The sequence below is a fragment of the Hyposmocoma kahamanoa genome, unplaced genomic scaffold (genome assembly GCF_003589595.1).
Source record: "Hyposmocoma kahamanoa isolate Upper Pololo Valley unplaced genomic scaffold, ASM358959v1 88, whole genome shotgun sequence".
Classification (NCBI taxonomy): Eukaryota; Metazoa; Arthropoda; class Insecta; order Lepidoptera; family Cosmopterigidae; genus Hyposmocoma; species Hyposmocoma kahamanoa.
In genome coordinates this window covers 4495131-4517321 of record NW_020654466.1, presented here as the reverse complement: position 1 = coordinate 4517321, position 22191 = coordinate 4495131, and the positions used below count along the sequence as shown (strand labels likewise).

At 37.8% G+C, this 22191-nt stretch overlaps 1 protein-coding gene across 2 annotated transcripts in view; it reads left to right on the top strand.

Moving 5' to 3' along the window:
• Nucleotides 1-21330, top strand: part of LOC113235778 (protein yippee-like CG15309) — a 108396-nt gene extending 87066 nt beyond the window's left edge. For both annotated transcript variants that reach the window (XM_026471677.1, XM_026471678.1), the window contains exons 2-6: nt 688-803; nt 3581-3758; nt 7162-7205; nt 13128-13236; nt 15575-21330. In XM_026471677.1, the coding sequence (XP_026327462.1) occupies nt 3594-3758; nt 7162-7205; nt 13128-13236; nt 15575-15664 (408 nt within the window). In that variant the 5' untranslated portion in view covers nt 688-803; nt 3581-3593 and the 3' untranslated portion in view covers nt 15665-21330. The remainder of the gene's footprint in view (nt 1-687; nt 804-3580; nt 3759-7161; nt 7206-13127; nt 13237-15574) is intronic.
• Nucleotides 21331-22191: the final 861 nt, after the last annotated feature.

Below are 22191 nucleotides of genomic sequence, written 5' to 3'. Positions count from 1 at the left end.
TGAGAAGTACCTGAAAATACCTTACTGTACTAAACATGTATAAAAATCAATCAAAATTAATTAATTAATAAATACAACAATAAAGAAATTGTCATTTGAATAACTGCAATAATATAAAAACAGTAAAATACCAAATTATAATAAAATTCAGTGTTACGTCAAAGATAAAATGTTAAAAATAAATTTCGCTGAAAATACTTCATTACTGCAATTTCATAAAATAAAAATAAATCAAATTTAATTAATTAAAACATACAACAATTTAAAAAATGTCATTTACAAAACTGCAATAATATAAATAAATTCATGAAAATACCAACAATATAATGAAATTCAGTCTTATGTCAAAGATAAAATGTTCAAAGGAAATGTCACTATTGGCAAGTGAATCAAATTATTATAAAATTAAAACTAATTGAAAATGATTTCTTTTATATTTATAAAAAAAAACCAACGTTTCGGGTCCTTTACAGGCCCATGGTCAGGGGCTGAGTAAGTACTAAACAAGAAATATACGCGATTCGGACCCGAAGAATAGTTTAATAAATAGTTTAATGCGTAACAATTTTTTTCATTCATTAAATTTCATCACAAAATTTCATTCAATAAAAATCAATAATATTATTAATCATGTTTGGAGAGTTGTTGGTAAAACAAGAAATGAATAGAGTGTATGTTTCGTTGCAGAGGGTGGCGGGTATCGAGCGAGAGGGCGCGGCGCGTGGCGGGAGCGCGCGCGGCAGGTGACCGACGGCGCTCGCGGCTCATGTGGGCGGCGAGCGCGTGCTGCTCGCGCCAGGCAGGTGAGCATCTTCACTTCACATCCAGGTGAAGGCTCACATTGCACGGAGCAAAATCGAAGCTTTTTTGTAACCATAACATAATGAACTTTAGGTCAATTATGTAACCAGGTTTCAAAGTGATAATTGTCATTGATAATTATCACCATAATTATCATTGATAATTATCACCAATATTATCATTGATAAGTAGGTATACCTTGATAATTATATTGCTATTTGTAAAATTACTTAGAATGCTACTGCCATTGATAAATGTCGTGGCATGTGTTTGTATCCGAGACGTTTATTCCCGTTTCAAAAGTGTATGTATAACGTACAAACCAGTTCTACTCAGCCGTTGTTCTTACCTTTGATATAATTAACTTAACTAATTTAATTTTATAATTAATTTAACTGCCTCCGTGGCCGAACGGTTACCAAGCCGGACCGCCACGCAGAGGTCCCAGGTTCGATTCCCCGGCCGGAAGAAATATTTGTATGGCCTACATTTATTTCTCTCGTGAGTTTGGGTGTAATTTGTGGTTGTCTATGTGTGTGTCCATGGCACCCGCGACACAGGGTTTCCCTAGTGCGGGGCTATGTTGAGTTTTTATTTATTTATTTAAAATTCCAGTATGATTAAGCTACTCAGATTAATTGATTTTATGCAGGTTGATTTGTTTGTTAATAAATGCCACAAAATCATAAAAAAAGCTTTATCATGTAGATTCAATAAGGGTCAGTACAAGCTTTCACAATTTTTTTTAAATAGACAGGCCAATGACATAGAGTTCATTATGTGAAATATTCATAGGAATTTCAAAATTCGCTTTCATTCCGTTCCGTGTAAATTGAGCCTGAGAGTGAGACCGTGTTCTCCTTTGATATATATAATAAACGTCACAATGAACGAACGTTCAAAGTGTCAAAATCAAAATGTTAAAGTTATTCACTTTGCACTTTTTTTATTAAAATTTGAATAAAAATTATCATCAAACAATCCGGTTGTCGATCGGGTAGCACCTTATTTGGGAGTTGCTTGACATTGAGGTTTCATTTATTTAAATTATTAAAATGAGATACACTAATTGAAAATGCACCTCGTTTTAAGATTTTAAGGTTATTCCATATACCGAAACCTGTTATTGAACATTTGACACTCGGATCGGAATGAAGCTGTATACACAAGATAAAAGAGTAAAGGACAACTAGAACTGAATTTTGATATATTTCGTTCTACCATCACTATACAGTAGTCATAATTATATTATAACGATGCAATTACAACATATCCAATATAGCGTCGCAAGAATAATAACATGTTATCTGGCAGGTGGCATTTTTAAACACTTGAGAAACGTTGTCCAATTTGCAATAATCACTGTAATAAGAAATAGCAAGTGAATTTTTGTATAAAATTTCTTTGATGTTTATACCTCTATTTTGTAATCGCATGAGTGCTGTTACTACGCCCTACGTGCACTATCACAAAACTGCGTTTGAGATTTGTATTTAGTTGCTTTTGAGTTATTTACATGATGTCTGTGACGTATACATTCAATTCCGCTATAATATTTTGTACGGTTGTGTTGTGACCATACATGTAAAACATTATCTGGTTTTAAACTAGGGAGTTCCCTGGACTATGAGTACCAGAGCAAGAGATTTCACTCCAAAGCACTACTTGGAACACCCAGACCAGAGCCAATTAAGAAAAGTTCATTTCTCAAATTGTTTCTAACGTCCGGAATTGTCCGGACACGTCCGAATTTTTGACCTACTGTCCGGATTTGTCATTTGACCGGATATTTTAAACCGTATACAGAATAAAAAATAAAATATCCACCTCGAAAGTCTGTAGTAAAATTCAATGTACGACAAACATTTTGTTGCTGGGGCGCTTGTCTGCTGCTACGTGAGAGAGATTTTCGATTTTATTTTGTTACTAAAAAGTCCGAACTTTTTTGCAAATGTCAGACTTTTGTCCGGACTAACCCGGGACCTTCTCATCCAACGCCGACAGTGCAAACAGTTGAGTTACAGTGGTCGTAAAAAAATGGCAAATTAGGAATAAACCAAAGGAAAATATAAGTATTAGTCATAGAAATATTCACCTAGGTATGTTCATACGTCATATCCTGGACAGTTTATGAGTAAAGTACGGTTGTTTGTTTTTAAAACTATATTGTGTATAGTTTTCTCACTTTCCAGATTTAGTTCCGATAAAGATTATGAAAACAATGAATGCGGGTGATCACTGGCCGGCTGCCAATAGCCAGTGGTCTCCACTCGTGAATTAACTTTGCGCCCATACAGGTTCAAGGTCAGGGTATTCAGAGCTTTAGAACTTTGACGAGTTTAATCTGATTAAATTGTGAATGTCAGAATGTTCTTTCAGAATATTTAGGGTTTGAGCATTATATTTGACACTAGCTAAATCTTTCTGCTCATCGCTTAGGGCGCCTTCAAATTAGACGCTTACAGAATAGCGCCCCTGTAGCACTCTACAGTGCTACAGCGGTGCCAATACTAATTTTCATAGAACATTTAGAATAGCGATGCGAATGATTTCGATATTCGACTTGTTAGTAATTAATTATTAAAATTAGTAACCTACTAATTTTCGTATTCGAATGATCTGAATGATCTCTCATTACTAATTAGTATTATTAATCCACAGATTCCATAGAGCATTTCTGTACTTTTAAATGTGATTCGCGCGATAAATCTCAATGGCAGTTCCGAATTCATAGTGCACTTAGGGCTAGGCGTCACCTGACGCAGTGATTGGTTGGTAGCTAGCAGGCACTCATGCGTGAGCGTGACGCTATCCGTGGGGTGGCAGGCGAGGCCGCCGCCGGCGCGGCGAGGACGCCGGTCAAGACCTTCCAGGCCTACCTGCCGCCAGCGCACCGCACCTATAGCTGCATACACTGCCGTGCGCATCTGGCCAGCCATGACGAGCTTATATCAAAGGTGAGCAGAGATCACAATGGACTACTTTTCCAAAAGTATAGTATGGTAACTTTATACAAACATAGCATCGCAGCTTGCATGTGTAAGCGCCTACCACGCGCCGTGTACGGACGCACACATTCGCATTATCTCGCGATGCACTCGCGTTGCATGACACTGGTCGTCCCAACGCGCCTTTCAATATTATGTACAAAGCGCGCGGTCGTCGCGCACTCATACTTACAACCTGCGCTGTTACTTTGTACGGAGTTACCATATTTCTAACTGTTGTAATTGCGAGGTTAGTGGGGTCTAAATATGGCCAACAAACCGAAGTCTGTTTGGCCGAGCGTCGATCAACAACTCGTGAGAATGCCTCTTGGAGAGGCGAAATACCTATCGAGTGTCTTTTTGGTGGTATAGTTGCGCTTGTGTCATTATTTTTATTAATTTTTGATGCAATAAATACTCATCACAAGCGCAGCTACTTTGTACGATATAACCTTCACTGAGTTCACGGAGTAATAAAGTAATTAAATTCTATTTTTATTAACATACAAGTCCGCAAAGTAACAACTGAACATATTGACGACTTTTCCATCTACGACTCAATTTATATTGCGGCGGAACGGAATGGAAGCGAATTTTCGTAACGATATTGTACATAGCTAAATGAACTTTATGGTCAATTGTGTAACGTACAAAGTAGACACGAGAATCACGTCGCGCGTCTTCTACGGAATTCTCGCGCATGCTCGAGAATGCTCGCCCATTCGCGAGAATTCCGCAGCTGATGTCGGCGACGTCTGGCGAATCCGAAGGAAATGGCGCGAAGGCCGGCGCAGCATGACGTCAAACGTCGACGAAATACTGCAGCCTTAAGGCGCTGTCGCAAGAAAGCTCGCAAAGGCTCGAGCATCATAGAGACCGCGTGCGCCTTCCCGCGCAGCGTGACGAAATTGACGTTTCCGTTCCATTCCGTTCCGCCGCAATGTAAATTGAGCATAAAGCCCGATAAGAACCAGTTCGCTCCAGGCAATATCGTATCGTCTTCAGATGTACTTAGCCGACCAAGATAAGGTTCGCGTCGTCTAATAGGTATACAACATTTTGCGGCTACGTGCTCTCTAAACAAGTTAGACTGAGGCTATTTGATATATATATTATATATATATATATATATATATATATAAGGGCGCTTACACACGGCGGCTTTTAGCAGCGCGTTTGTAACGATTCAGTCGTGATGCACGTTGTTAATGACTCAACATAAGCGACTGCATCGATGCAACCGCCTATAAATCGCTAGTATCGCGATACAATCACGCTGTAGCGGACTGTATCAATGGGTTTGGGTGGGACTATCAACGAGTGAGCGAGACCAGTCCCATATCATTCTACATAAGTTTTTTTTTATAGTGCCGCTCCCTACCTCTTGGTTATGCGGGAAGGGCACTATAGCTCGCACAGGTTCCATCTACGTCAAGTCCTAACCCCGGATCAGCACGTTTGCACGTACTTCGTCCGGTTCTCTATAAGGCTAGTGCCCTAGGTGAGCCGTCCCGGGTGCACGTACAGTACCCTCCCTATTTTCCAGAAAGGTACCGGAGCCGTAGGCACGCTCACTTCCCACTGACCCGCCGACTCTAAGCTGACTACGAAATCTCCTCATTGGTGGCGGAGATCTAAGGCACGCTCACTTCCCGACGCCGAATGAACGGCTTCTCTCCAGTTTCCAAACTCCTACGCGGCCGGACCGGAAGATGTCCAGCTTATCCTCTACTAGCTCTCCGGGCTAGTACAGTATATCCGGACATAGCCACCGACTTAAAGGGCAACTCACGTACCCCGCGCGTCTCTTCGCCTCAGGCCCTCAACTAGACCGCTACTAAGCTGCGCTCGGGACGAACGCCCCGGTCACACACTACCGGGGCAGACGAACGTGTTCGTCCCTGCAGCTAACTACAAACCCCGGGGAGTCCATATCCAAATCCGGGTCCGCTAAAGACACCTGTGAAGACATGTAACTGGCGAAGGGCTTGCCATCGAGCCCGTAGTCTCTCCGGAAAACCCTATCTCTCAGGTCGGTAGACAGGGACAGTTTATTACAAAACACGTACAACTTATCAATCCAAAAACAAACAATGGTAAAGAAAAGGCGCCAAAAACTTTCACATTTAAATTTAGAATTTAAATATAAAACTAAACTTAAAAATACTATATATAAACTAGATATTCACAAAAGAGATTTGTAGCGACTGCTGTGATTCGCTACACACGCGTTTCACATACGCGGTCTTGTATAGCTGCTAAAAGTCACCGTGTGTAATCGCTCTAAGTTTAGTGCTTTTTATCGAACCAGATCTGTGGACGAAATTCTTTTGATCCATTGACCCTACGAGACAAGAATTTTAAATTCTAGTATATTCTCGCGTATAAGTATTATTACCCCGTGTAGCGATGTATCTTGCAAGAATTTGGCATACGCCACACAGTGTAATAACTATCACTGAAACGCGCCACGAAATTGTTCAATTTCGAGCACAAACTATTGGAATGGAGGGGTCCAATGGGTTTCAACTTAAACTTTTCATATATGTGCCTTAGAGACATCCCACGTCTTCAAGCGTGGTAAACTATACGGCTCAATGCTCTAACCTTTATTGCTATTGACCTTTCTTTATTGAATAGACCCGTGTCCGACATAGGACTATAATAGATCAAACTGTACTTATTCGGCATAAGTTAGTGTGAACAGTGTTTTCGGAATAATAAACATGTTAAAATTATTGTTTGTTGATCTCAATTTTTCAAAATACTGTTATTATCTAAGACACATATTCCCAAATTTTTTGACTCACTGCCCACTTAGGCAAGATTAAAAAAATTCAACGCCCACCTCCACAAAAAATAATTGAAATCACGTATTTTTTATATTAACTTAACACAAAAAAAATCACAAAGAAATGTATGTAGTTAAGTTAATATACATAATATGTAGATATACAATATAATATAATATACAATATGTAGATAATTTAGGCTCTTTTTTTCAAATGAAGTAGCACCCCCTGCATAGCATCAGCACCTCTCAAAGGCTTCCGAGGACTCTAAGATTCTTCAACGCCCACTAGGGGGCGGTATGGACAGACATGTGTTTTGCAGTAGGATGTCTCTTAGGATTGGTAATCCATGGCTACAGCCGTACGCACTCCACTACTGCTTGTCCTGTCTTTACGACACGCTCCGACAATACGGCATTGAAATACCTTATTTCGTGAAAATACGATTCACGCTATTTTACCACTATATATTCTTCAGCTATTTACCTTATACGACGTACAATAATCTTCTTTATTATTCCTTTAAAATATGCAAATATATTATTGTTCAAATTGTAAATACTCTTCTTGTTATTTTTCAGTCGTTTCAAGGCAGCCAAGGGCGCGCATATCTTTTCAATTCAGTGTAAGTATTTGTTACCATTTCCTTTGTTACCAATACTGGACAACCGGTACTATATTAATAGGTTGGTATTTGCTGCAATCGTTGCTTAATGAGGTTTCTTAAACTTGAATACCGTGTTTAGGCCTAAGTAATAGGTATGAGATTTTAAGATCTACTTAATTATGTAATGATTTCATTACCACAAGGTAAGTGACTGAAACTCTAACCGCGAAAAGCCAAGAAAAAAATACGACATTCTTTTTTTAAAACTCATTACAGTTCTGTGTACAGAAAAACAAGTATATCTAACGCTAACCGCGAAAAGCCCAGAACAAAATACGACGTTCTTTTTTTGAAACTCATTACAATTCTGTGTACAAGTAAACATAGTACATTGTGTATTAAGGGCGGTAAATGAGAAACTATTAACGACAATTTGTGACTCGAGGTTTGTAATTTTTATCTCCCGTGCTACATAAGTGTCAAGTAAAAATAGTACATTGTGTATTAAGGGCGGTAAATGAGAAACTATTAACAAGAGTTTGTGACTCGAGGTTTGCAATTTTTATCGCTATCGCCCGTACTACATACAATGCTTTTCATTTTTGCGAAGAAATAAATACAACGATAATTTATTTCTTGTATGAATAAATATCGCTTCACAAATCACAACACAATATTTACGGATTTGGCAAATGGCGGGTTTTTGCTTTTTTTTAAAAAGATTGTCAGCTATCCTTCCATAGATAATACAACTCGAATCAAAATGTTATAGAAGGCACAGGCGTATACAGCCACGATATATTACATGTAAAATAAATAATTTCCAAATTCTGTTAATAGTGCAGAATTTGAATTCACAAAATAATAAATTTAGTAAAATACAGTTAAATTGCAAATTTAGTTTTTTTTTTCTGTACTTGAAGCTTATACGAAATACATTCAGATTTTTTTGAGCAGAAAAACTTTTTGCTTAATTTTGATGTACCTTCAGAAGTACAGTGTAAATAAAATTAAAAATCTTTTACCGCCCTGGGACAAGGTAATTTAATGAAAAACCTCTTGAGCATAATTTAGGACATTACGGTCGACTTTCCCTGCACTTCATGATACTGTTTACGACCACGTGTGATGAAAAATATAATGAAATTTTTCATTTCAGTAGCGAGTACCATAGTCAATAATAGAATTTTGGGTCAGAACTAAAAAGAACGCCTTTATGTATGGTTTATGAAATTTAATGTACAGGACTTAGAATAATAATGCATAGAAACCTAGCCCGCACACGCTAAGTGAGGCAAATTGTAGGACGCCCTATGGGCTTACACGAGCGAGCGGGCTGTCAGTGCTCAAGGTCAAGTTGCACCGCGAGCAGCTCAAAAATTTTTGCTAAAAATGACGAAATGTGCGGTAATTGGGTTTAAAAATAGATCAGAAAAATATAAAATAGACACTAACATCACATTCCACAAGGAAGTAACGCGTTTCAACTTGTATTTTTATGTAAATATTCACTAAAACAGAAAATTAATTTCGTTGCAACAAGATACGAAAATGTTGCAAAGTAACGGGTTTTTTCTCCCCATTTGGCTATTCTGTTTCAAAATAATTATGTTACGTAATTTTTTGAGAATAGGCAATATCGCGACGGTTGCAAAATTTCTACAAATGTACACCGCCGCAACAACATTGTAGGGAATTTACGTTAGCTATTTTTACGAAATATATTTAGTATTTGCCTTCATTAGTTTCATGTGAAAAATCATTATTCTTGTTCATCATACACTCACTTAAAAAAATTGTCTTGCCCAGACTCAAAAGTTCTTAATTAAAATTATTTCAGGAAACTAACACTGACTAAAGAGTCATCGTCAGTTCTCCAAAATCGTGTATAAACAACTTTCAGGTTCAGGTTCTTAATTGTTATCGTGTACTTTTCATATAAACATACCCACAGACAATATCAGGCTATTTATATATTCAAATTCGATAGTCGCACTTAAACTCGCTTGTAGGTTTTTGTTCATAGGTATATGAGTTAAATAAGAATTGGGTAGTATTTAATAAGGTGCCTACAGATTTTCTCGACATTGTCAATCGACAGTAACGATTGAGAATTATAGACGTTTTCGAGGAGTTTTAGAGTGCTTATTACGAATGTAGCATTAATTTCTAAATCCAAGATGGTTGACAACAATTTTCAAAAATGTATTTTTGGTAAACCATAAGGAAATGGCATGTATATCTGAATACAAGATGGGGGACAAGACTTCTAATTCTTCTTCTTCTAATTCTTTGCCATCTTGAATTTAGAAATATGTGCTGTATTCGGAATGAACACACCCAGCCCACCCACCCCCACCCAGCTTGCTATTATTCGAAAAAACGTGCCCGCCATCTTGGATTTAGAAATAAATTCCATATTCGTGATGAGCACCTCGAATACCTCGAAAACGATTCCCATTTTGCATTTATTCGAAAAGACGTGTCCGCCATCTTGGATTTAGAAATGAGAAAAGTAGTGTCCGCCTTCGTGTATTCAGATATAAATGCCATTGCCATAAGGATTACCAAAAATAAATTTTTGAAAATGCCTGTCACTGGACGTTGTCGATCAACAGTAACGATCGACAAAATCGAGCATATCTGTAGGCACCTGATCGACAGTAACGATCGACAAAGTCGAGCAAATCCGTAGGCACCTCTAACTTAACGATGAATTAAGCAAGATACAATTTCCCCACTTTTGAGGGAAATGTTATTCCATGGCATCATTATTTGTATATTTGTGTGCGTGCCGACGAGCGTAAATACAAGTTGCTTACGCCTACATGAATTTGATTTTTGCCTCACTTGTTACAGTTCGTTTTTTATGAAACTATCATTGTATGCGTTATTATTCTAAGGTACAGGAGTAGAAAAAACAATTCAATGGTAAATTTCGATAGATGGCAATAGATACAGGGTACGGACGAATGTCATATTATGGCGCATCCACACATGCCCGGCGGCATGGCCAGCGGCCGTGCCGCCGGCATTTGCCGCATCTCAGCCGCGACACGCGCGGCTTTTGGTTGCCGGCGGCAGTTTGCTTGCGGCTTCGATACGGAGTGGTAGTGTAGTCGTATTCATATATAACATAATTAACAACACTACTGCGAAAATTGCAACCGCATCTGCAGGCCGCCGGTAAAGCCGGCGGCCTGCATTCAGCGGCAAGGCGGTCTGAAACCCGGCGGCATGTGTGGATGCGCCATTAGTGACACAACATTTCTTAACTTTTTTCATTTTAAATTATGATGTTTCTATGACTCAGGGGCCTGTTTATGCTTATCTATATTTAGTTTAGGTTCGTACCCATAGGAGTGAAATGTGTTTCGTAATGCAAGATTGGTAATACTATATATAAATACGTTGGGCAGTAATACACTTGTGTTTACTAGGACGCATCATGTTGTTAAAAATAAAAATAAAGTCTGGTCAAATACATTTATAATTTCTAATAAAAAAATGTCACTCAAACGATTCATCGACTTATTTTCGTGTGCGGTGCCAGCTCCGAGACGTATTCGGCGACTATATTTTACAAAATATAATGACAGACCTGAATTCTGAGAGCATATTTCTTATTCAGTATCAGTAGAACTCTTGTGAAATAGTTCAACAAGTAAAGAACTTATCCCAAAGTACCCATTTCCGCCGCCAAGCAGTAATGTGAGCATTACTGCGTTCCGTTTTTGAAGGGTAAGGTTTTTAAGGGTTAAATTTATATTGCGGCGGAACGGAATGGAAGCGAATTTTTGTACATTGTTTAATGAACTTTATGGTCAATTGTGTAACGTACAAACTAGATACGAGCCAAAATCTTCCGCGGAATGCGCGGGCATTCTCGAGCACGCGCGAATTCTTTTTGCCAGCAACATTTAAATTGCTTGGAATAATACAACCGCACGATCGTCGCGCGGCCGCCGCGTATACCAAAGACAATACAGACTTACCCGCGCGCCCGAGATGCTCATTTAAGTTAAAACGTAAAAGCTAAATAAATAGAGCGTATTTTGCCATGACAGTTAGACACACGCGGTGTGAGCGCGATGAAATTCGTATCGAATAAACGCGCCCTAAGTGTTCAGCACTACAAGCGTCCATTCATTAATGTACGTGTTTCATGAGCACGCTCTAGCATCAAGTGACAGGTGGGGTTCAACACTAACTAAAGCCTTGTGTTTCCTAGTCTAAAATATTTTTTTTTTAATTCCCAAACCCGACGTAGTAGGAAATAATAATTGTCATTTGTACGTAATGTAACATATGTAGCAATTGCTTTAAGTATCCCGCATAGCTCTTAATTTATCTACACGCAATGTTAAAATTACAATTCTCCAAAAATATTTACATGAAATGTCAAATGTTAAAGTAACTTGCCTCTACGTAGCCATCATGCATATTTCATGGCAGTCGGGTCGATACGCAGTGAATTTCAACATTGCCCTTCTACCTAATATCGTTCTTATCTAATGAATACAAACATTACTATGTACACATATAACATTGGAAGTCTAAATTAAAATTTATAAAAATATGTTCTCTTTACTTGCTTTGGAGATATAACGTATACGACATTGTTAAATACGTTAGTTGTTTGTACGATACGAGAACTCATTTCCTCGACTGACAACACAAGCATTGACGTCACTAGTCCATACTAGCGTGGCAATTCAAGGTGTTTTTATAATATTAAGTGACGGGACGAACAAGTTGTGCGCGTGGTGGTAAGCCACACGCCTGTCGATAACAGTTGCAGTGCCACTCAGAGATTTAAATCGCAAAGATCTGAGGGGCACGATCACTGCGCCCGTCACCCTGATACATAAGTTGACTAGTTCCATATGTGCCTGTAATTTCACCAGCACGCTTACCCTTCCAAACCGGCAGAAATAGGAAAGGTGGCAGTACTTCCTTGAACGAACGAACTTTATTTCTACCGCCGAGCAGTCCAGGGTTCGAAGGCAAATGGGTCATGACAACTTATACCTCAGGACGTCGGGCGCAGTGGCAGTACTCCTCAGATCTTTGTGATTTAAAGTTCTGAGTGGATTGCAGCTGTAATGGACAGACGTGTTTCTTACGATCAGAGGCAGGACTTGTTCATTCTGTTAATTGGTATCATAATAAAAGAAAGACGTTACCGCTCCCGATGTATCCGAGAGCGAGCGCAGACAATGTGCTCCAATAAACGTATTGTCTTACTATCTATAGGTTATTATATAAGCACAATCTAAAAACTTACATATCCAAAGCCGTACGTATTATATCAGTTTCCTGTTAAATTGTACCTATATAATTACAAAATTACATTGGCTCATACACCTATTCTACGAGTATTCCACCAATAAAGTAAGTAAAATATAGACTTCGTAGTAAGTTCTCAAAACAATAAAACATTTTCTATTGATTATAAAATACCATAAACTTTGGAACAATGAACTTGTGTATTAAATAGTTTTTATATGTTAATTCCCATTATTACGTGAATGGGCATCGAACTATTATTAAAAATTACACGCGGTAATCTGTAAGAGCACTATTTAGATAGCAAACAATTTCTATTAAAAATACCCAATGCTTTTGACTCTGATTTATTTGACTTTGGCTTTGATCATTATTGGACATGTCAGCACCATTGGAAACACAATACATCCAGAAAACACTTACTAACACCTAAACGGATTTAAAATCAAAATACTACCTACCAAACATGTAACACAAAATCTTAGCGGCATTATTTGTTGGTGCAGACAAATTGAAACCAAGCAACATTAAATGTACCAAAACCAACCTGCGCAAATAACCGCATCCTGAAAGGTTCCGTCCGAACTAACTCCATGAGCAAATGCTGCTATGCGGCGTTGTAAAACGGTCATTTTTAATTTCGTATTGCAGAGTCAACGTGGGCTGTGGTCCCGCGGAGGAGCGCGTGCTATTAACGGGCTTACATGCCGTTGCCGACATCTATTGCGAGTGCTGCAAAACCATGCTCGGATGGAAATATGTAAGTATAAAACAGTAATGGAGACTTCCGTCTAATTACACTTTGAATTTCCTTGGCCAGCCTTTAAAAAAGTGCAGGCGTGAAACTCCTAACGTAATCGACATTTTTAGCGAAATTAAGGTATTAAGATACCTGGGATCTATGAAACGAGATCTACAACACCATCTAAACGGTCTTCTTATCGCATCGATGACGTACGTTATACTATTCCTACATTCGTACATCCGACCAATCTGCGCCCTTTCGGTTGTCCCAAATAAGCCCTCTTCGCGGCACGATTTTCCCATCTCTCCACGTGTCCGATCTAGTGGGAGTCTCGCAGCTTTAGTTTCTCGCACAATATTGGGCCCGGACATCAGATCTTGAATGTCAAGGTCCTTCCTTGTTCTCCAGATCCCATCTTCCCTTTGAGTCGGTCCCAGAATTTGCCACAAGATTTTCTTTCCGCCACTAACAACTTATTTTCCTCGTTCAAGGTCAGTGTCCAAATTTCGCAACGACAAATTACTACAAGATTTTCTATGTTTCTCAAACAAACTTTTGGACACACAAACTCCAGATCTAGTGCACAAATATTTTTATTCTACCTATATTTATGACACAAGATAAATAAAATAAACAGCGTTGTGTCCACAAATAGTTATATGCAAATTGTGTTTTTCAAATAACTCAATTGAGACGCCTTTGACATAATATAACCTACTTAAATAATATAATATTTAGAAATTTTAAACATTTATAAAAATACTTATATAATAGCTATGCAAAAAATAGTTGAACCATTACATATATGGATAAAGCCTATAATATTGTATACACAACGGGACTTTGTTATATAATTATAAACTAGATTTAAGTTATTTTTGCTACGCCCTGTCAGGGCCCATGTGATACAATTATTTCTTGTACATCTGTTTTTCACCATGGTTGCAATAAACGATACGATACGATACGATATCTCTGGCTTTGACCTGACCCAAGACCTGCCCCTATTACACTCGCAGTCGATTTTGTAAATAATACGTCAATTGAACGTTTACCACTTGGCCAATATTTAACAAACACTTCAATAATTAACGATAACCTTAAAATCACTACTGTGACCTCAATGCATAAATTACTACAAAGTACATTGGTTCCAAGTTCCCAACAGTCTCTGTTAATTTGTCAATCTCATGAATAAATTGTTTTCAGTTGTGTAATTCTTTTAAGTTCAGTACTTAATACAATTTGTACCATAAACATCCTTTTGCTATGTTTACTTTAGGGCCGATCGGTTATGTCGTTATGAAATGAAATGAGGTTTATTTGCATTGAATAGGTTATCGGTCTCTGTTAACTTGTCAAATTTTTGTGCCATCGTCAACATTTCAGCTCGTTAACACCCACTGCTCGGTACAGGCCTACTCTTTTGCGCGCCAGCTCAATCGGTCCAGTGCCATCTAGGTGGTCTGGCTCGAGGACGTCTCGCTCCTACCAGGTACAACTCAGTGGCCGGCTTGGTCCATCGGTCGTCGTCCCGCCTAGCAACGTGTCCTGCCCATCTCCATTTTAGGCTCGCGATCAGCATGCCGATCTTAGTACTGGAGCATTTAATTATTTTTTTATTTAATTATTTATTGTACAGAAAAAAAAAACAAAAACACAAACAAAATGTACTGCTTATTTCTAACAGAAATTTCTTCCAGCTGACCTAAATACTGGAGTATAATAATTACAATAACGTGTTTACGTGCACAATAAAACAAAAATTATGAATATAAAGCATGAAGACACTCGTGCTGCTATCAGATTGGTTTTCCAGTTTTTTCTTTAGCTAGGTGTGTATTATTGACCGAGTAGATGATATCTCTATAAAATACGAGTTATCTTAATTACTTCTCTTATTATATTCTTAATTTTAGAATCACTAACTGAAGGAAACAATAAAGGATAGCTATGATTAATTAAGATTCAAAAATATCGTCCACCAAACACGTGCGCACGTCATCACGACTCAAGAATGAGAGCCTGCTCAAGACGGCCGCCTCCTCAGTGCTTGGTGTTCGTTCTACTATTGATGCTAGGCAGCGCTAGAATCGTTTTAATGACGACCATCCATTAGATGTAACGCCACTAATCTCCTATTTTGCGAATGCGCCGACAAAAAAAAATCAAAAACTTAAAATTATTAAAACTATATAAATATTTAGATAAATACATATTTCATACTATAATACTTATAAAATGTATAGGAACAGTAGAAATATGTAGGAACAGTCGATAAATAGTGCTCATTAACTCTCATTGTGAAATTATATTGACTGAGTGTTTTTAAATAAAATTTTTTTATTTTCAGGAGCACGCCTTCGAATCGAGTCAGAAATACAAAGAGGGCAAGTTCATAATAGAACTTGCTCACATGGTGAAGGAGAACGGCTGGGACTAGGCGCGCGGTCCATGCTCGACGCGGGCCGCGCGCCTCATGTGATAGCGACTGGCGGCCGGCCCTCTCGGCCATAGTGCTGTGCAACACCCCTGACGGACTTTCCGAAGCGTCAATTACACGAACCCACTCGCACCGACAGTGTTCTCGGCTGATCCGTGTGACCAGCAGCATGAGCCGCCGCCGGCTCGAGCCCTCGTGATGAAGTGCCGGGCGATGCCCGCCGTCGCGCGCGTCCTCGTCGAACGTATATTTTTGTGACACGCAGTTCTTATTGGGAGGTCGGGGCAGCGCGGGCGGCGGCGCGCCGATGTGCGTCCGCCCTAGTGGGGATATCGCCTTATGTGCTCTTCGTTCCGGCTTCAGCGCTAGAGCACCGCCAGTCGACATAATGTTATGTTATACATAAGTTATCGATCTCAACCGCCCCGCGGGGCACTGGGCTTAGAATTTATACTAATTATATAATTTGAACGATTTGGTTTTCGCCGTCTCGACGCGTAGCGGCGGGCGTCCGTACATTTTAAGTTGTCTTAGTTATGTATTTACTGCATCGTACTGTATTAAGAGAACACTAATACTTTCTCTTGTCCCCTTAACCTGTGATAAGTATGTTAGTATAGAATTTTGAATTTCTTGAACGATTTTTTCAAGAAGTTGCTCAGAAATGTCAGTTGTATGTTCCTAATGATTTCAGCTGTACAATTTGCTTTTTATTTTGTGAGGAAACTAGTCGAAACGCGAATATGCACTGGGGAAATGATTTTCATTTTGTTTTTTTGCGCCTGATTTAGTGATTTTTTTTAGTTTTTAATTATGATTTTCGACTATTCCTCTCGTTTATTTTGAGATTTGGGTTGTTTTAGTTGAAACACGTCGAATACTTCGTACATTCACAATGTTTGTCACCACAACACACCGTCAGTCGTGGAGGACGACAGAGGCATACTGAGAGCGTTACTAAGAGGAAGGTTAGGACTAGGATGGTTTTATTATTCATTTATTGTTTCTATTAAAATGTAATAATTAGTGGAACATTTACCCATATATTTTACCTTAACTGCATGGTACTTCATTTATATTGTACTCGTTGTAAGAATTTGCATGAGCTTCAAAGTTATCTATGGTTATCGTAAGACGATCGTTCATTTATGTGATACACTATTATTTGAAGCCTGTACTGTGGTTATTTATAAATTTTTAATATCTTTCGTCCGATTTTAACATATTCGAATACTTGTAACGCATGATCAGCCGTCGCATACAGTAATATCAGAGCGTCGTTTACTGCCACTAGCATATACACGTCTGTAATTTAAATAATATAATACAAATTCAACGTAAGGCGCTCGTTTGATGTTATATAATGAAGTTTTTATTTTTACAATACTAATAAATTTAGATTGCTATTAGAGTTTCGGATTTGTTTAGAGTAAGACGAATTGTCTATTGTAATATTTGGATTATTCAAAGACGTATTTGTAACACCTTTTGTACTCCTGCCTACATTTTGTCCTACGTGTAATAACAACAGTACAAATCTGGTGCCCGTGTTAATATTGATGGACGTAGTGAGCAAAACTTTAACGAACAAAGACGGGTTTTACCATAGTATAATAATAAAACAGTTATGGCCACTCCTTACAAAAAAGCAGAATGATTTGTACGGACACACACATTTGGATATTAGACTACGTCACATACATTGCTCTGATCCTAAAGTAACTAACTAAAGCACTTGTGTTAGGGAAATCGGGAACAACAGCGGTTTAACGGATCCTTGTAACTTTATCTAAAACGCAAAAGATACTTCACACATTTTTCTGATGTCTTTATTTTAAACGTTGCTATGCGAATCACACTCACTACCACGACGGAGCCGGAATGTTCGACTAAACATACATTATAAATTATAGGTATGCTATGTAAAAGTCAACCTATCAGGTAGCCGTGATTCATGGCCTGAGCAAGTCACAGTCGTTGCCGGTAGTCAAGTCAGAGTCTGTGTTGAAGTCTCAGGGGGTCAACGTTGTTATGGGGGTCTTTAGGCGATACCACAAACACCCAGACCCGAGACAATATTGAAAAGTTAGTTTTTTACATTGATTCGGCCGGGGATTGAAACTGGACCCTCATAATTTGCGACACCATGAAAACCGGTGTGAAACTCGACCACGGATGCAATAATCACCTTTCATAATTGACGACATGACCACGAAAACTAACTTTTCCTTATTGTCTCGGGTCTGGGTATTTGTGGCACCGCTGTTGGTTCCGATATCTACAACACAACTGCTTTGGGTACTTACTTTGGGTTCAGAGCAACGTATGCGATGCGCGAGACGATTATGCGAATTTGTGCGTCCTTATACGCTGCGGGCACGCACACATACAAGGCCACGCTGCTGCGTTTGTATAGAGTTACCATATCGATGCCTTACATTCTCAAACTCGTATCTTAATAAAGAGTGATTATTTAGGAGATGGCAAAAGTTTCTATACATTTTGAATTTCTTATCAAGGGCAGAGAACAAAAGACAAGACTTTAAGAATAGGCAAAACCCAGTATGTGAATATAAAGGAAATGTGATGTGAAATTAGCCTGCAAAATTTGTATATACAATCCATTTTTTGTACTTCACTAACTTTGTGCTTTAAGATACGAGTTTGAGAAAGTAAGGCGACGATATTTGTCTTATTATGCTACGGTTTTACTCTTCTTCTTTGTCGACCTATAAAAATCCTCCACAATAGTGTGCCTAGTAGGCAGGAGGTAAACTAGGAAAGACTCGAATTAACAATAACTATAAGGGTTATATGCTACATTTGTTAGTCTAGCATGTTATTCTCACATCGAACTTGTAATTTCTGTTCCACGTCCCATAGTCACTTGACGTACTGAAAATAAAAGGCCCATTCTCAGATTAGTGTCCACTACCTAATTTTCGAGGCAATTTACATTATTTAAATTTTAATATTCGAGTATATTATCGATAAATATTAAATAATATTACGTAGCCTTCGTATACATGTGATCATACATCAAAAGTGCTTTTATCACATGAAAATCATAAAAACAATACGAACTTCATGAACCATATTATGCATAAAAATTTATCGACTAACTTTGTTTATAGAATCTTTAAACCTCTCCCCTGAAACGTTAACCTTTTTATGGCCTATACTCGAATATTTAAATAATAAAAATTACCACGATGATTAGGCACTGAACACTAACCTGAGAATGAACAAAACTAAGCTGAACTTGAGACTTCGCGAAATTCAAAGTCACCGGAACAAACCTGTATAACTAATACGTCTTTTGTAACCGAACATATTCAGTGTACGTGATATAAGATAAGGCAAACGCTGCAGTTCACATGTTATGTAATCGTAATGTTATCATAGGATAATAATGCGTTAAGAAGTTGCGTAGTGTTTTCGGGAAGTTCTTAATATTAAAATAAAACTCGTACAAAACGTGTACAATATTTCGTAGGTACCTAGTGTTTTTCTGTCGCCATGTTATATGTCTTCTTTATCATGTTTTTTTCAAGTAAAATTACAAGTTTTTCAAGACCTTGGTAGCTCAGCGTTTAACACTGGGCGCTAGATGAGGAAATCCCGATGGGAATTAGAAACGAACTGTTCTAAATTGTTGCTGGTCTGATTTTTCTGGGTCATACCTAGTATTGGGTAATTTTGAAAAATTTCAAATCTTGAAAAAAGAAAATTGGAGAAATATAATTCGAAGACTCATATTATGTTTTACGTTTAGTATCTATCAGTTTTATTTAGCATGAATTATAAAATAAAATTGTATAAACATGGCTAAATGTCATTTTCTAAACCCTGGGTGGCTTATTTTCACAAATTCTCTTAGTAGACCTTATAGTATCTTTGACTTTTGACAGGTGTTATTGTCAAATGTGGAGAAAAATATTTATTTTTTCAAATTGGACATTTTTTCATGACCCAACACTAGCAATACCCCGGAGTTACTTTCTGATACTCAGAGTGCAAAGAATTTCCAAATTTGGGACCAGCTAATTGGTGTAGTTATCTGACACTATCATTATTATTATTTTCATAATTATGTTCCCGTATTTTTTTATAGATAGCATTTTATTGAATTTCTGTTATATTTTCTTTCAAAAAAGATACATAAATGATTTTGGTCTACTATTCTTTATGACGTGATGGTAATTGCTATCATTTTTACCATTTTAAAGCTAAAATAGAATAATATACTTATAATACGACTGAAGGGCTTGAAGTCATGAAAAAAAAAAAACAAACGCTATGAGAGGTAGCTAATGAGATAATAATCAATTTGCAATGTACAGTCAACAGCACATCAAACTGCACACATTTGTCGAATATCGCCTCCCAGTGCAACGGAACAAGATCCGTCAATATGTAGCTTGGTATGTTGCCGTCTGTACACTATCAACAAAGTTGAAATTTTCCTAGTTCCTCAATAGTTTAGTTTGCAAGTGGAGATTGTAACTCGAGATCCCATTTGATTGACACTTTTTTTTGAAAACCCTTTGTTTATAAGAAAAATATGAACTAACCCTAGCTGTAAATGGCCGCTGCGGACCGCAGTTGCCTGCATGCAAAAAGAACCCTTAAGGATAGCGTCGACTCTGATAGTATATTGAGCATCAGGAATGCCCAAGTGCTCTTTCAATGTAGTCTTAATTGTTATAAGAATAAAATTTCCATGAACACTGCGCAACAAATAAAATCGAAACTTTGAGATTGTCATAGTAGTTTAGATTAACACTCTTAGACCTACGATTTACCTTTGGCGCCGTTCAACACAAAAAAATACAAGTGAGAAAATTAAAAAACAAGCTAGATTTCTGTGAGAGTATTTTTCTACTTGATCGTTTAGGAAAGCTATTAGATATTTTTGGACCATTGTTAAGATAAATTATCAGTATTCGCTGAGAGATGGTTAATATTAGTTTTTGGATGGTTAAATTGTTGTCAAGATTAGTTGAGCCGCTTTCTAGCTGTAACATGCACCCTTCACTTTCGAAACCCTCCTCGATGTCACTACAAGATGTAAATTTCAAAAAAAACACGTCAACCTTGACGCATTGGACTTTGGACCGTTACCTTTCGTAAACGGCATAGAGTCGAATTTCAACTGTAAGTGCCGAAGCTTGACGTGTTCTTGGCCATGTACCTACTTAAATAACGGAATTAAATTTGATTTACAGTGAACTATTATTCTTTTGGCTTCGGAAAATATACGCCTCGACTTTATCTCTTTCTGACATATTCCAAACATGATATGAAAGAAAGAGATAGAATGACGGCTGCGCAATTGAATCTTAGAATAGAATTTGAGCTCATTACCTGCAAAAGTTACGAAACAACCTCTCTGTATCCAGAAGTAGAAGCAGGTCAGTGTAAAACCACCTTAGTACCACTATTGTTCTTTCTCCTAAAGGATAGCCCCCTAAGGATCTAATTTGAAAGTCAGCCTGAAGTTACTTCAGAAATTGCAGCAAATTGAACTCTGAAAGCCAGGATGACTTTCGAAATAGACGACTAGGATCGTACCACACGTGGCTGCACCATATCGCGTCGTGTCTATCCCAAAAAAAAACCTCTTGTGTTTCACATGGTAGACGCGGTGTGTTTAAATGCGGGAGTGATAATTACAACCCAAAGCTTACTACTTCTTAAGAAGTTCTAAAATCTACATCTAATAGAAACATTGAGGCAATCCACACGGTCTTAGAGTGTTAACAGTCGACCGAGGGAAAATAAAAGAACAGCGTATTTATAAATGGTGCATTTTATAAGTGTATATTTCGCATATTTACATAAGGTATACCGTTAGGTGTTTACCAAAAAAAAACCGCTTAATATTTTTGTATTTTCCTAGTAAGTAACGAACATTATAAAAATTTGTGGTGTCTTCTAACGATTGTGTATGCATTATGCTATAGATGAGTAAACATTTGGTTGAAATAATAAGTGCGTAATAAAACACTTTTTCGTATTATTTTTTTTCGTTTTATTTACACAAAACATTGTTTTAAAATAAATATAAAGATGTGTTCTGCTCTCTTTGTCATAACTGCTATGGCTGCTAACAGATTGAGTGTATGTTTGTAGCTAATGCGTGAAGTTGTAATCAACTTTATGCAGCCGAGTCCTCCACTGCATGAAGTTGATAACGATTTCACGCATTAACAGCATTAATGCGTGAAGTTGTTATCAACTTCATGCAGTTAAGTCTCGGATAATGACTTCACGCAGCACTGCATAAAGTCGAGATCGACTGCATTCAGTTAATGCAAGAAATCGATACTACTTCACCCATTCACAGCAAACATGCAGTCAATCTGTTAGCATACTAACGCATTTGGCATTTTAGTAACTTTCCAGATATTGGCAGTTTTTTTCTTTGATAAAGTCAATTACGCTGATTTTGCTTAACAACAAAACTGAAACTAAGTAACTTCGGTGTTTTGTAGAAAGGGCGTAAGCGATTTCGAAAAAAAATT